The 15,182-nt window shown below is 37.1% G+C and overlaps 1 protein-coding gene across 3 annotated transcripts in view; it reads left to right on the forward strand.

Annotated features, from left to right (window-relative positions):
* Positions 1–439: 439 nt before the first annotated feature.
* The window catches only part of PCDH9 (protocadherin 9), a 2,224,845-nt gene continuing 2,210,102 nt past the window's right edge, over positions 440–15,182 (forward strand). For all 3 annotated transcript variants that reach the window (XM_063425941.1, XM_063425942.1, XM_063425943.1), the window contains exons 1-2: positions 440–1,600; positions 2,168–5,336. In XM_063425941.1, coding sequence (XP_063282011.1) covers positions 2,301–5,336 — 3,036 coding nt within the window. In that variant the 5' untranslated portion in view covers positions 440–1,600; positions 2,168–2,300. The remainder of the gene's footprint in view (positions 1,601–2,167; positions 5,337–15,182) is intronic.

Below are 15,182 nucleotides of genomic sequence, written 5' to 3' on the forward strand. Positions count from 1 at the left end.
TGTGTGTATAGGTGTATGTGTGTGTGTTTGTGTTTTACTATATGCCTGTATGTGTGTGTGTCTGTAGAAGCCGGTGTGTGTATGGTGTATGTGTGTGTGTGTGTGTGTGTGTGTATATGTGTATGTGTGTGGCCGGGAGCCACCTTCTTCCCTGATGCCTGTCGCTTGTCTGCAAGATCGACCTCACCGAGCCTGCAGCCCCTGATCCATTCTGCACTGGCCAGCCCTAGCACCGCCTCTTCTCACCCCAGTACGAAGTGAGCGACACCAGTGCGGACTAATTGGGCGGCTTCCTCAGCCCGTCTCCCTGCCTCATGCTTCCAGACAGCCAACCAAAGCAGAGCCTGGGCGGGTCTGTTAGAACGTTCGCACCATCCCTTCGGGTTTATTGAGAGTTCTATCAAGAAATCCAGTTCAGTGGGAAAGGGAAAGAGGGAGGGATATCCAGTGTGCGTCTAGGAGAGGGATAGTATAAAGAGGAAAGAAGGAGCATCTCAGCATCTCAAAGCGATTCGTTTGGGGATTACTGTCACACTGCCACACTGATAAGCGCCAGCTCAACTCTCACCACATCTGCCATATCAACTTGCAGACTTGTAATTTTTATTATTATTATTATTTTAATTTTATTATTTTCATTTTATTTGTATTCCTTTCATTTATTTATTTTTTGGCACTGGTAATGTGACAGATGGATTTTCTCACCTAATGCTTAATGGAACATATAATATCACGGGCTTGATTCATTTCTACATCTGGATATTGTACCCTATTCTGATCTGACTTGCCATGGAGCACATTGTATCTGCTGGACCCTGCGGAGAGCATGATTTAACAACAAACTGAGCAATGAGTGTTTCCTTGGAGTTGCTAAATCACCATCCAGGGGCAACATATCTCAAGGAAGGCGTTCGGTGTGTGATTCACAGACTGCTACTGATTGCGTTGCCCACACTAACTATTATCCGCTTTGCTGGATGCAGTGAGTCTGTTCAGGCAGGGGACGGATGGAAACTATGAAGTTGTCCATGCTAGCAACCTTTCATTTTCTGCTTCTCAGAATCCTGTGTGTCTCCTGTCTTGCAAACACCCAAATTCACTGTTTGAGAGCTCACTTCTAATCTAAAAAAGCACTGCCTGCCTCCCTACCTGCCTGGATCACACTGCTGGAACTAATCACAGGCATCAGCCTCTCTGCTAACAGCCTAATGCAGATGAGATTAGTGCTTAGAAACTGCCCGGTTCACGCAAAGTATCTCCCTGAAGTGCTTGCACCTGTGTAATCTGCAAGCAGCAGAGCATCTCAGCACAACCACTGTACTTTACATTATTAACCAGCAGTATTTATGAGAATTGCTGCTAATATCATCCTGAGGGCTAATCTTTATTCTTTTGGACTAGACTGCGCCTTTTCTTGCCTGACCAGAAATACCCATTTTATAGCATTGCATTGTTCACCCCTGTGGCTGCATTTAACTCGCATTTGGATGCAAACCAGTGACTTGCAACTTGTATGACCTGGCTGCATTGTTAGCAAGTGGAATGATTCACCCAGGACATACCAGGATCCTCTGTGCTGCAGATATGAAAAATAGACCAGGTATTGTCTTTTTAGCTATACTGTAAGATTGCAAGTGTGCTTTGGTGGATACTGCAGCAGTAGCTTTGTTTATATAGCCCTTTCTAGCTAGCATTCCATATCATAGCAATAGAGTATTAAAGACACAAGGAATGGGCTCTGATAAGGAAAATGACTCCAGAGTAGAAGCAACCAAGCACAAATTGTATTTGGCAGCTGACAGTGCAGTTACAAGGAATACTGGTAAGGACTTGGGATTTTTATTGGCAACAGTTACAGAGAGAGAGAGGAAAGATACATGATGTGAATTGCATATTGAGCAGAGGAATGATTAGAGCTGGGGGGGACGTGTGAGAATTACATATTTGCTTGATGAAGGAAAGTAGTTCTGAGTGTTCTTTATGCATGCATTGGTGCTGATGCTGTTGATGAATTAGCCTCCGTTATGTGTAAATAGGCACGTTCTGGAAGAGAGGGAAACACTTTGTGCATAACTAGTACTATCAATGCTTTGCATGTGTATGTACATATAGACCTGTATATTACAGAATCCAACAAATCTGTTTGTTTGTGTGATTGTGTTGACAGCTGCTGGCTCCAATTAGAAATGACAAGTAAAGCATCTTGCAGTCAATGCACGCCTCCTCTTGCAAATCACCACCGTTCCTCAGTGACAACCTTTAAATCCTAAAATCCGAGAAAACAAAGGAATCCCATTATCATGGACCTAAGGGATTTTTACCTGTTGGCTGCTCTCATTGCCTGCTTAAGGCTGGATTCTGCAATTGCCCAAGAACTCATTTATACCATCAGAGAAGAACTGCCTGAAAATGTACCGATTGGAAATATACCAAAGGATCTGAATATCTCTCATATCAATGCTGCCACTGGGACAAGTGCCAGCCTGGTGTACAGACTGGTATCTAAAGCTGGTGACTCTCCCTTGGTCAAAGTGTCCAGCAGCACTGGAGAGATCTTCACCACGTCCACGAAAATTGACCGAGAAAAACTCTGTGCAGGTTCAGCTTATGCAGAAGAAAATGAGTGTTTCTTTGAACTAGAAGTTGTCATTCTTCCCAATGACTTTTTTAGACTTATCAAGATTAAAATAATTGTTAAGGATACCAATGACAATGCACCAATGTTTCCATCAACTGTGATCAACATCTCCATACCAGAAAATACCCTGATCAACAGCCGCTTCCCTATTCCATCAGCCGTGGACCCAGACACAGGTTTCAATGGGGTACAGCACTATGAACTTCTGAATGGACAGAGTGTCTTTGGACTGGACATTGTTGAGACACCTGAGGGGGAGAAGTGGCCACAACTCATTGTTCAGCAGAATCTAGATAGGGAGCAGAAGGATACCTATGTCATGAAAATCAAAGTGGAGGATGGAGGATCCCCTCAGAAATCCAGCACAGCTATCTTACAAGTTACAGTAAGTGATGTCAATGACAACAAACCAGTATTCAAAGAGAGTCAAGTGGAAGTCCACATCCCAGAGAATGCCCCCACAGGGACATCAGTGGTCCAGTTACATGCAACAGATGCAGACATAGGCAGTAATGCAGAAATTAAGTACATCTATGGTGCCCAAGTAACATCTGCTACAAAAAGACTTTTTGCTTTAAATAACACCACTGGATTAATCACTGTTCAAAGACCACTGGACAGGGAAGACACTGCAGTTCACAAGTTAACTGTCCTGGCAACAGATGGCAGCTCCACTCCAGCAAGGGCAACTGTTACAATTAATGTGACTGATGTCAATGATAACCCTCCAAATATTGATCTCAGGTACATCATAAGCCCCATCAATGGCACAGTCTACTTATCAGAGAAGGATCCAACTAACACCAAGATAGCCCTGATTACTGTTTCTGATAAGGACACAGATGTCAACAGCAAGGTCATCTGCTTCATTGAAAGAGAGGTACCGTTCCACCTAAAAGCGGTTTATGACAACCAGTACTTGCTAGAGACTTCTTCTTTGTTGGACTATGAAGGAACCAAAGAATTCAGTTTTAAAATTGTTGCAGCTGACACTGGGAAGCCCAGCCTCAACCAGACGGCTTTAGTTAGAGTGGAATTGGAGGATGAAAATGACAACCCTCCAATTTTCACCCAGCCTGTAATTGAACTCTCTGTTTCTGAGAATAACCGTAGAGGTCTTTACTTAACTACTATTAGTGCTACAGATGAAGACAGTGGGAAGAACGCGGATATTGTGTATCAACTTGGACCCAATGCATCATTTTTTGACCTGGATAGAAAGACTGGAGTTCTGACAGCTTCAAGAGTGTTCGACCGAGAGGAGCAAGAGCGTTTCATATTTACTGTTACTGCTAGAGACAATGGGTCCCCACCACTTCAAAGCCAAGCAGCTGTTATTGTGACTGTCTTGGATGAGAATGACAATAGTCCCAAGTTCACCCACAACCATTTCCAGTTCTTTGTGTCTGAGAACTTACCAAAGTACAGCACTGTGGGGGTCATCACAGCTACAGACTCAGATGCAGGTGAAAACAAAGCTGTGACCCTTTCCATCCTGAATGACAATGAAAACTTTGTCTTAGATCCATATTCTGGACTCATTAAGTCCAATGTGTCTTTTGACAGAGAGCAGCAAAGTTCCTACACTTTTGACGTTAAGGCAGTAGATGGAGGACAAACTCCAAGCTCCTCCACAGCAAAAGTTACTATAAACATCATGGATGCTAACGACAACAGCCCTGTAGTTATCTACCCTCCATCCAACACATCCTTCAAGCTTGTGCCTCTTTCAGCCATTCCAGGTTCAGTAGTGGCAGAGGTTTTTGCTGTGGACATTGACACAGGGATGAATGCTGAACTCAAATACACTATTGTTAGTGGAAATGTCAAAGGGTTGTTTAGGATAGACCCCGTAACAGGCAACATTACACTAGAAGAAAAACCATCTGCAACAGATGTTGGCCTTCATCGCTTAGTGGTCAACATAAGTGACCTGGGCTACCCTAAACCTCTCCATACTCTAGTACTTGTCTTCTTGTACGTTAATGAGACTGCTGGCAATGCCTCCTTCATATATGACTTGATAAGAAAGACTATAGAGACACCTCTAGACACAAACATTGGGGACAGCAGTCAGTCCTACCAAAATGAGGATTATCTCACTATCATGATAGCCATAGTGGCAGGTGCAATGGTCGTGATAGTGGTAATTTTTGTCACTGTTCTTGTCCGATGTCGACATGCATCAAGGTTCAAGGCTGCCCAGAGGAGCAAGCAAGGGGCAGAGTGGATGTCACCAAACCAGGAAAACAAGCAAAATAAGAAAAAGAAAAGGAAGAAAAGGAAGTCACCGAAGAGTTCTCTGCTGAACTTTGTTACCATTGAGGAATCTAAACCAGATGATACAGTTCATGAACCTATCAACGGGACAATTAGTCTTCCAGCCGAGCTGGAGGAACAAGGGATTGGACGTTTTGACTGGGGCACAGCTCCCCCGACTACCTTCAAGCCTAACAGCCCTGACCTTGCTAAGCATTACAAGTCTGGCTCTCCGCAGTCTGCTTTTCATCTTAAAGCAGATACTCCAGTGTCAGTAAAAAAGCATCACGTGATTCAGGAACTCCCTTTGGACAACACCTTTGTTGGGGGTTGTGACACCCTCTCCAAACGCTCTTCCACTAGTTCAGATCACTTCAGTGCCTCAGAGTGCAGCTCCCAGGGAGGCTTCAAGACAAAAGGTCCCTTACACACCAGACAGGTAAACGAGCACTTTTACTGGTCTATAAGTACTGCATACAAGTGCCCAATCAACCAGTATTAAAGTGCCAGTATGTCTTCATTGAGTCATCTTTCGCTTGCTCATGTTATGTAGAGGGAAAAATAAACAAACAAAAAAATCAACCCCTTTCACTTTTTTTGTGTTTTACTGAGGTGTCTATTCATTAAAAAATGTGTTCTGGATATTCAGCTATGAGCTTGCAAAAAGAAAATGGTGTTATATTCATCTGACTGGTATTTTCCCAATTTACAGTAATTGAGTCTGCATTGTGCAAGCTAGTTGACAACTTATTAGAACTCACTGTTTAGTTAATATGCCCAGAGTCTTTGAGGAGTGTTTTGAGGTTCGCAGAAGTCTGGAATACATATGTGTGTGTGCATATCTAAATTTTTGTTCTTGTTTGTATTCGTACCACATATATGCATTTCAACTGTCACTGACCCACAGTCTCCATCCTTGCAATAAAAAAAACAAAATCAAAGAATGTTTAATATCACACACATATATCATAGTGATCCACCTATGTTCACCTTGCAGTCTTCTGGAGATTAATAATGACCCTTTAAATGCCAAAGCCACATGCAGCGAATTGCCAAAAAAAAGTTACATACTTATCTGGCGCACAAAAAATTTGTTTTAATATCAAGAAGAGCTATAAAAATTCAACAAAAAGGGTAGGGGTTAATTTTTTTATTTGTACTATTGCTGAAAAAATATATTATTGTATTACATTTTAATAATTATTATTATTATTGTGAATAAAATAAATGCATGACTGGGTGCAATCCACATCTAATTTATATATATATATATATATATATATATATATATATATATATACATTTGCCTAAGACACATTTACAATAAGTGAAAAGCATGCTGCTAAACACATGCTTGTAGCTGAACAGATGTTTAATGTGTATTTTTCAAGTTATGTGCCTTTGCTAGCCTTCCTAGCTGCACAATAGGTTCTGAAGTGAAACAGGTTTTTTTGTCTTTTATTTTTGTCATGTAAGCATACTTAAATCCGCAGAAGTAGGATCAACTACTATTCACTAATAATTATTTTTATTAATGTTATCTGCTGACTCTTACTATTTTTATTACTTGTCATTTAAATAGAATTATTCTATTTTAATTAACCGCTTGTTTATCTTAATGTCACGTTCAGTTTTTAAAGCAACATCAAAATCCTCTGAATGTACAGATTTACAGGGTCATAGATATGAATTGCTCCCAGATTTAAAATGTCAAAAAAACTTTTCTACAAGTCATCTATCAAATAAACTGTGTAGCACTTTGAATTCTAGAGTATGTGCTGTGTTTTGCCTGTACTTGTAAAGCAAATAGATTTATTCAAATAATTAGAGAAAAAATTATGCAGAACCAAATCAGCCCATTGTAAATATTTCTCCCTCTCCGTAAAGAAAAAGCAATCTGTCAAAGCTAATTTTAGCTGTGAAATTTGTCATCTAAAGAGGGATTAGTGAGCAGGGAAACTCATATTTTAACAAAATCCAGCATTAGCTTTCAGTCCAATAAGTCCCTACTAATAAAGATTTAAATGCAGAGCTGTCTAATTTATTTCATTGAGGCTTGTCTGTGGCCTCCAAATTAGACGGCTAGAATGGCCTGTAGATGGCACTAAGGTACTATGTGGTTTTTCCTGGCCTAGTGCCAAGCCTGCAGTATATTAGAGGTGGGGGAGGAAGAGATCAGGCTGGCACTACAGCCAAAGAAACCTTTTATTTAATGACAGTTGCATTGGAGCGACCAGTCCTTGAGTTTGTAATGCAGCTTCAGAATGGCTGAGTATTACTGCACCAACATTCTTTCCTTGTCCTGTTATCCCCAATAATTAATAGCAATTCTGGCATTAGGCCTTTAGGATCCTGAGCATTTGTGTGACATGTAATAGTTGAGGAGGGATTAGAGGAATGTGTAACATAGTGATGCACAGCTGATGGAGTCACAGTGTGCTTTTCTTATATGATTCATATCACAATTTTACCCAGGTATTTTTAAAATAAATAAATTAAAATAATAATACTAATTGCAGTGCAATCCCAAGGATTGCTTTTACCTTCCAGGGGATTAAGCAAACAAATTAGAAATAGTCTGGCGTCCTAAGAGGGTTACGTAAATGCATTTCTTTCTGTCGCTCCAGATGTTGTGGACTTCATCTCCCAAAATGCACTTACTACCATAATGCGGACAAACCATCATAGGAGATGTAGTCCATAACATCTGGAGTCTCGTAGGTTGCCTACCCCTAATATAGAATGTAGTGCAAAATGTTGTGCTCCTATTTATGCTGAAACGCAGGTGCCCAACTTGGTATGAACAGACTATAACAGTTCTCTAAAATATTACCATCCTCAGCCATTTGTCATAGACTTAGAATGAGAGATGAACTTCTTTTAGCTACACACGGCAGAACTTGGAAATCTTTTCATTCTTTATGTTTAAAGAGATCTGCTGGTTGCCATGTGAGTAATGCATTTCCAAAGGATCTATTTTTCCAGTACAGCATTACCATATCAGGCATGTTTTATTGACAGCCGTTTTATTGTAGCTAGAGGCTTTACAGTGAGCTGTTTATTGCTGTCCCCTAACTTTGTTGACAGCAATTGGGGAATTCATTTCCCTGCCCCTGGTGATTATTCTTGGTTATGAACAACAGATGTTAAAGATATGAAAACAGTGACCCATTTACTTGTGATATACAGAATTATTCACTAGGCATTCATTTTATAAACCGTGAGTTTGGGTCACAAAATACATGAAATGTAGGGTGTTTTCAAATTCTACATAGTGCTGTCGGTGCGCATTCCAAGTGTCAACATGAACTTAGCTTGGTTTGTTCAGTTTGTTTTCAGTATGTCCTCAGACTTATTGAAGGTAGATGGCTGTACAAAACAGCAAGTTGTATTGACTGTGTGTGTGGCTTTGAATATTTAATGCATTTCTGAAAGTAGAAAACAAGGCGATATTTCAGATGCATCAATACTTTCCAAACTGCTATACTAAAAAGAAAAAAAAAAAGAATTAAAAATAACTGAAAGATATGCAGATATAAAACCGATTCCATATTTGTTGCCAAATCTATAAACACTGATGTCCTAGTTTACAATCAGGAAGAAGCAGTGTCTCAATACGTCTTTTGTTTCTCTGTCCTTTTCTTCCTATTTGTGCATATCCTGCCTGAAATCACTAAGCCCGAAAGGAAGGGAGAAGTCGTGTGTGATGCTTGCAGTAGATTACATTCCATGGTTTAATTTTAAACCTTTTGCTGCAAAAAAAAGAAAAAAAGAAAAAGAAAAAGCATGGTCAGAAAATATAACAACAAGAGATTGAATAAAAAAAAAATAGGATTTATTTATACTCTATACTTTTTTCAAGTCGTTCAAGAAATATATATAGAGCAAACCCCAAATAAATAAGTTAAAAAAAATACTGATTGAACAAAAGGAAGTAAGAATAAATCCTATGAAAAATAACAAGCAACATATAGATCACTAAAACATGTGGTTAATGCAATAAATATAACAATGATTCTTCCAGAAGACTAAATATAATATATATCAACATAATATATATATATATATATATATATATATATATATATATATATATATATATATATATACATTGTGTTATATATACATTTACTTAGTTTTTCTCCACTGGTCAAGAGAATGCATGGTATTTCATATCCCACATTTTGAACTTGAAATTTAATGTCAAGACTTTACAGACAAGGCCAGGAAACCCTCCATGCTGTCTCTTTTGAGCTGCAGTGATATATGCAATTGGATGCTTATTTTATAACTTTGCCCACTTTCCCAGGAATTTTACCTGTTATTTTAAACTTTGCCTTATTCCATAATTAGGAAATATGCTAGACGAAGAACTAACATAAGTAAAATAAGTAATATCTGATCATTTTTGTTCAACATATTTTACAAACATCTGCAATTGAATCAGCATAAACTATAATATACAAAGACTTCTACTGTTTCTGTGTGTTTGCTATATCTAACACTAAACTTACATGCATGCAAATATATGAGCATACACATATGCACACAAACCCACACAGCCATATTTAGCTACTCTAGGAGATATCGTCATATACACTTACATTTGAAAGCACATTTATTTCCCATTAATGCATTTTAAAGCTGTCAAGACAGTAGGCCTGCATTCCTCATTTTCTCATTAATTATAAATGACCAATCTACACAGAGCTATAAAGCTCTCTGGTACAGTTCTATTACATTTATATATGTTATGCTGTGTTTGTTCAGTAACTGATTAGTTGCACCTGCTTGCCATCCTTCTTCTAACTCCCGGAAAACAGTAGGATACATAGACCAATATACTGTGTTCCGAATCTGAAATAAAGCATAATTTTTTTATTTCAAAGTAAAGAATTGCAACCTAATAATGGGTATACAATGTAACAAACAGTACAAGATCTGTTTAACTCTTTGTAGAGCATATCTTTTCCAAAACACTAAAATAATCAAAAGCACAAAAACAAGAAGAAGCAGAAAGTCACTCTGTATGCACAAACATAAATCTGCACGCACACAATAAACATACATGCACATATTAATATGCACAAAAATAATGCAAACTTAAAAATAATAGTGATTTAGTTCAGAAAAATATAAGACAACAGAAAAAATATAATTGTACTTTATGACATCCAATTTAACACCAAAATTTATTTTTGTATTCAACAATGTTTTTAAAAGACACAGGTTCTTTTTAACCATGTAGAACATGTATACATGTTGGTCAAGCACGTTAAACTGCATAGTTTCTGTGCTAAGGGATGTGAAAAGTCCCTTGTTAAAAGGTATATATTAATATATTGAGCTAGGTTAGCATTATCATTTTAGCACATTTATATTTGGTGGTTAGAAGGTTAAAAGTTGATCTTGATCTGGAAAATAGCAAGTTACACATTATTGTCAGTAATTGGTATTTGTTTCTCCTTCTCTGTGCCAGTAAGAGCAGCAGTTACAAAGCTAAAGGAAATTGATTTTTATTACATTTTAGTTGTTGATGAATATCCCCTGTAACTGATCCCTTCAGTTTTGCATTAGACACAGACATGTAATAGGTAACCATCAAGGGGCACCTAGAATATTGACTATATTAATCCAGAATGAAAATAGAGCTCTTAAAAAAAATGGGAAAAAAATAGAAGAGGTTACTTGTGTACCCATGGTTACTCTGCCAATGTAGAACTATATCCACTAATTAAGACATATTTTGAAGTTAGCTATTGAGGTTAAACTTCATGTCTGGGTTCATATCACACTGGACATTTAGTGAATGAACTTTCAATGTTTAGGCCAACATAGCAAAATTAGAGAAAGAAAAATAATCTAAATCTCAGACGACAGAGTTTCCTCTCCAAGATAAGTATCTGTATTTAATATTGCATGCCACTTTGTGAACTTACCACCTCTCACTGTATTAACTACAGGGTGGCCTAAAAGTAGCTATACAGTTGAATCAATAAAATCAACACAACAGATTATATGGGTACACATACACACTGACACAAAACAAGTGGCAGTTATATTTCAGGCATTTAAATATCAGTGTGGCAGTTGGAAAAAATAGTGGAGGGCAGATAAAATAATGTTCTTCACTGTTATTGTGAATGATGACAGCGAACTTGAGTTAAGAGTAAATAAAATGGATTCTAAAGTGGTCCTGGAAGACTAGAGCACCCATATTCCATTGTGTTAACCACTGTATTCAACTGTATATCTACTTTTAGGCCACTAATACGCCCCACATATGTATGGTTCCGGCAAATCTATTTTTACAGATTGCAAGGTAGTTATGGTTAATTGTGTTGTTACACTGTAGTTGGCTGCCAAAACTTTGGGAATTCTTTCTTTTTTCATCAAGGGGCCTCTGTTTGGTTGAGCATTTAGATTTAAAGCCAATTTGAATGTTATTGCACTTTTCATTAAATCTATTAAATATCCAAGATATATATACACACACACACACACACACACACACACACACACACCTTTATGTACTTGTTTATTTTAGTCTCATTGCATCTAGCTTAGTTTTACATAGCAACATATTAATATATATAGAACTATTGTAACTGTGGTCTGCCAGATATAGAAAAACATAGAACAATGTACGAACAAACAATAACAAGTAAATATTAACTTCGTAGTGAATCTCTGACTTAAGATACTGTCTAATGACCGTAAGAGCACTTCTTTTGCAAATGGTAAATCTGTATTAGATATTATCAAATTGTATATCTTTATCTGAATTTTAAACATATAGCTCCTTTTTCTGGAAACCATGTCACAGATAGAGCACATTACATTTAGAAAGATAGAATCTTCAGGTAAAACAAACGCTCCAGGTTGGTCATGACAAACTATAGATTTGTTACAATAGGGGTTTAAGTATCTGACATTTCCTATTCTATCAATATAAAGGGACTTAAGGGACACTCCAAGGACCAAATGTGCAAGAAAATATCTTAGGCATTAAAACATATATATATTTATTTATTTTGCATGATATCAAACCTCTTGCACTTTAAGTCAATTACATTTGGATCTTGTGAAATGAAAAGTATAGACAAGGACTTATGGGTTTAGAGTCATAGGAGCTTTGTAAGAAAGGCTCATAACTGGATACTTTTTTATGAAAAAAAATCAACGATTACCCAAACAAATAACCAAATAAGAATCTTAGAAAAAACACAGTTGTAATCATGGAGGAAGCATCAGAAATATTCCATTGATGTACTGTGTTCTTTACTTTTACATTTTTCACTTTATTTTTCTTAATGCAAAATGCATATATTTTTTTCTGTTTTGTTTCATTTTATTTTGTTTGTTGTTGAACATTGTTTAAATTAATTCTATAATGGAGCATACAGACATGATATATTCAGATCTCTATTTTTTTGTATAAATGCATATTTCATATAACAATTGTAAACCTTGTGTGCTGTTTAGAAAAGTAGTCATGGCAGCATTGTATTTAGGGACTTTGAGCTCTATAATCACTGAGGAATTGGTAGAGCCTGCTAAAATAAAATACAATTGAAAATGCCAGATATGATAACATTGTACATCTTTGTTTACAAAATCACTAAAACTACAGCTGTTGCTAGGACAAAATCTAAGCTATTCTATAGGGCCCCATTTTTATTGTATAAAATATGCCATGTAATAAAAACTTTGGGATTTTTTCATGCATCTTGTTATGTAGTCATTTTTTGTCTGCCCCTGAACAGACACACTTGCTTAGCAGACACCACTTTTTTCTTATCAGTAGAATTCTCATGTTCTATACCTACTTTATATATCTTTCAAAGCCTCTGGAATATTTTTAAGGATGACGTCATTAAGGCTTTCAGTACCGACTAGTATCTGAAAGTTCCGTTAAAAAAAACGGTCACAAGGTTTCTATGTGCATAATTTCAGTAATGGATAGATAGATAGAAAGATCTTTTCTCTTAGCTAATCCAAACAGGAGAGCTGGCTACATTTTTCCTAGGCGATATTTGTAAAACAATAAAACAATTAGGGACAAAATAAGTAATTGTCCCTTTTTATTAAAACTTTCTTACTAATGCTGTAAGAACTAGAATACAATAATAACAAAAAAATATATAGTTACATAATAGGTATTTGTAATCATACTGTAAGGCAGCAGCCCACAGTCCTCTCTGTATGTGTGGTCTTGGAAAAATTGTCCCTCAGTCCCCTTTGTCTGCTAGCCCTTGACCAAAACCATTGAATCACAATATAATCAAGAGTTAATGCTTTCACAAATCCTGACTTCATGTGCAAGTCCCCAGGACATACTTGAAAACGAGAGAAATCTCAATGTATCTTTCCTGGTAAAATATTTTATAAATAAATAAATTAATTTTAAAAATGCATTCTGGGATAACTTAAGACCTTCTAATTGTGTATGGTCACATTGCTTCTGATCAAAAAGGTCCTAAGATAGCTGCACCCACAGAGCCAGTGTAAACTAGGAGGTGCTCTGAAATGTTACTGACTTATGTGAATTATTAAATAAAACAACAACAATTATATATTACATATACTCTCTTTTTTTCATTAATAATCAATCATGATGGTAGTTTACTTTAACAATGAAGTACAAAGTACAACAGAGTCTATGGATGAATGGAAAAATGTCTAAGTCACCTACTTTATGTTGGTTAATCAATTATTTTTGCCAAATATTTCCAAATTAATTTGGAAATTTTACTATTCATGGTTGAGTGAATTATGTGAAAAAGCCTGCTTGTGTAAAACAAATATGGACAAGATGTAATTTCACAGGCATCTTTAATATATATAATATATATAGCCCAAACTTATGTTAATCTGTACATGATAAAGATAGAACATTGGGCACGTGTTAGTAAAAGTCCAAACTACACTAATGCTAATTACTGTATTTAAAAAACAACAACAATGCTTTATCATAAAAGTGTGTTTAGAAATGTATAAATACATACATACTGGCTAATTCATTTCCCCATTTTACTTTTATTGTTCGAGAAAGTATGCATTTTATATCAGGAAGAAGGTTGACATTTTTCATTTTCATCTGTACAATTTATGGTTACTGAACATGAGTTGAATTCTAGCTGCATTCTGATTGGGTAAAAACAAGTAGCCAATTAGAACACAGCCTAATAATTTTCAATCTGGCTGTTCCTGCAGTGCTCATTATCTGTTTTCTGTAAAATTCAGTGCTTCTTCCTGCCATAATTTTTTTTTCAAGCAAGTCTCATAATGTTTACATGTGGGTGTGATGTTATCTCAGTTTGCTATTTCTTATAAAAGCCCCATAGTGCCAATCTAGCATAATGAAATATACGATTTACTAGCTTACTTACCACATAATTACAGTTAGAATTTACAGTTAGAATCAGTGTCTCCCAAATCGTCTCCCAAATCAGTCCTCCTGGCCCATCAAGAGTCCAGGATTTATGTATTTCCCTTCCCCCACCTGGACTTGATAGATATATCCAGGGCTGCCATCAGAAATGTATTTTGCGGCCCCTTCCATAGCTCAAGGCATGGGGCCCTGTCTCGAGTCCATCAATAGGCCCACATCTGAGTACGCCCACATGGCTGGCCCTGAGTCCACCTACAAGACCCATTCCCCATTCCATTAATATCTTGCAGGCACCTATAACTGTTAGGAGATGTTGTGTTTGTTTTTAAGGGATGTAATAATGTGTGTTTAGTGATGTAGTGTGTGTGAGTGTAAGGGAGGAAGTGTATGTGTATAGTGGATGAAGTGTGCACATGTATAGAGGATGTGGTATGTCAGAGATGGTGTGTGTGTAAGGTATGCAGTGTGTATAATGGATTCAGTGGATGGAGTGGATGGAGTGTGTTTGGTGTAAAGGATGCAATGTGTGTGTATATAGATACACTGTGTGCATAGTAGACACAGTGTAAGTGTGTGTGTGTGTGTGTGTGTGTGTATTTAAAGGATGCAACATGTGTATACATAGAGGATGCATTATCTGTGTATAGTGAATTTAGTGTTTGTGTGTATAGTGAATGCAGTGTATGTGTGTATAAGGAATGCAGTGTTTGTATTTAGGAGGAAATGTGTGTGTGTGTGGGGTTGTAAAGGATGTGTATGTGTGTGTAGTGAGGATGAAGTGTTTATGTGTATAGTGGATGTAGTGTATGGGTGGGTTAGGGACTGTGTTTTATTTATTTATTTATTTGCATTATTTTATGAGTTCTCCCACTCCCTGCCTTTTACCTCTGG

The sequence above is a fragment of the Pelobates fuscus genome, chromosome 1 (genome assembly GCF_036172605.1).
Source record: "Pelobates fuscus isolate aPelFus1 chromosome 1, aPelFus1.pri, whole genome shotgun sequence".
Classification (NCBI taxonomy): Eukaryota; Metazoa; Chordata; class Amphibia; order Anura; family Pelobatidae; genus Pelobates; species Pelobates fuscus.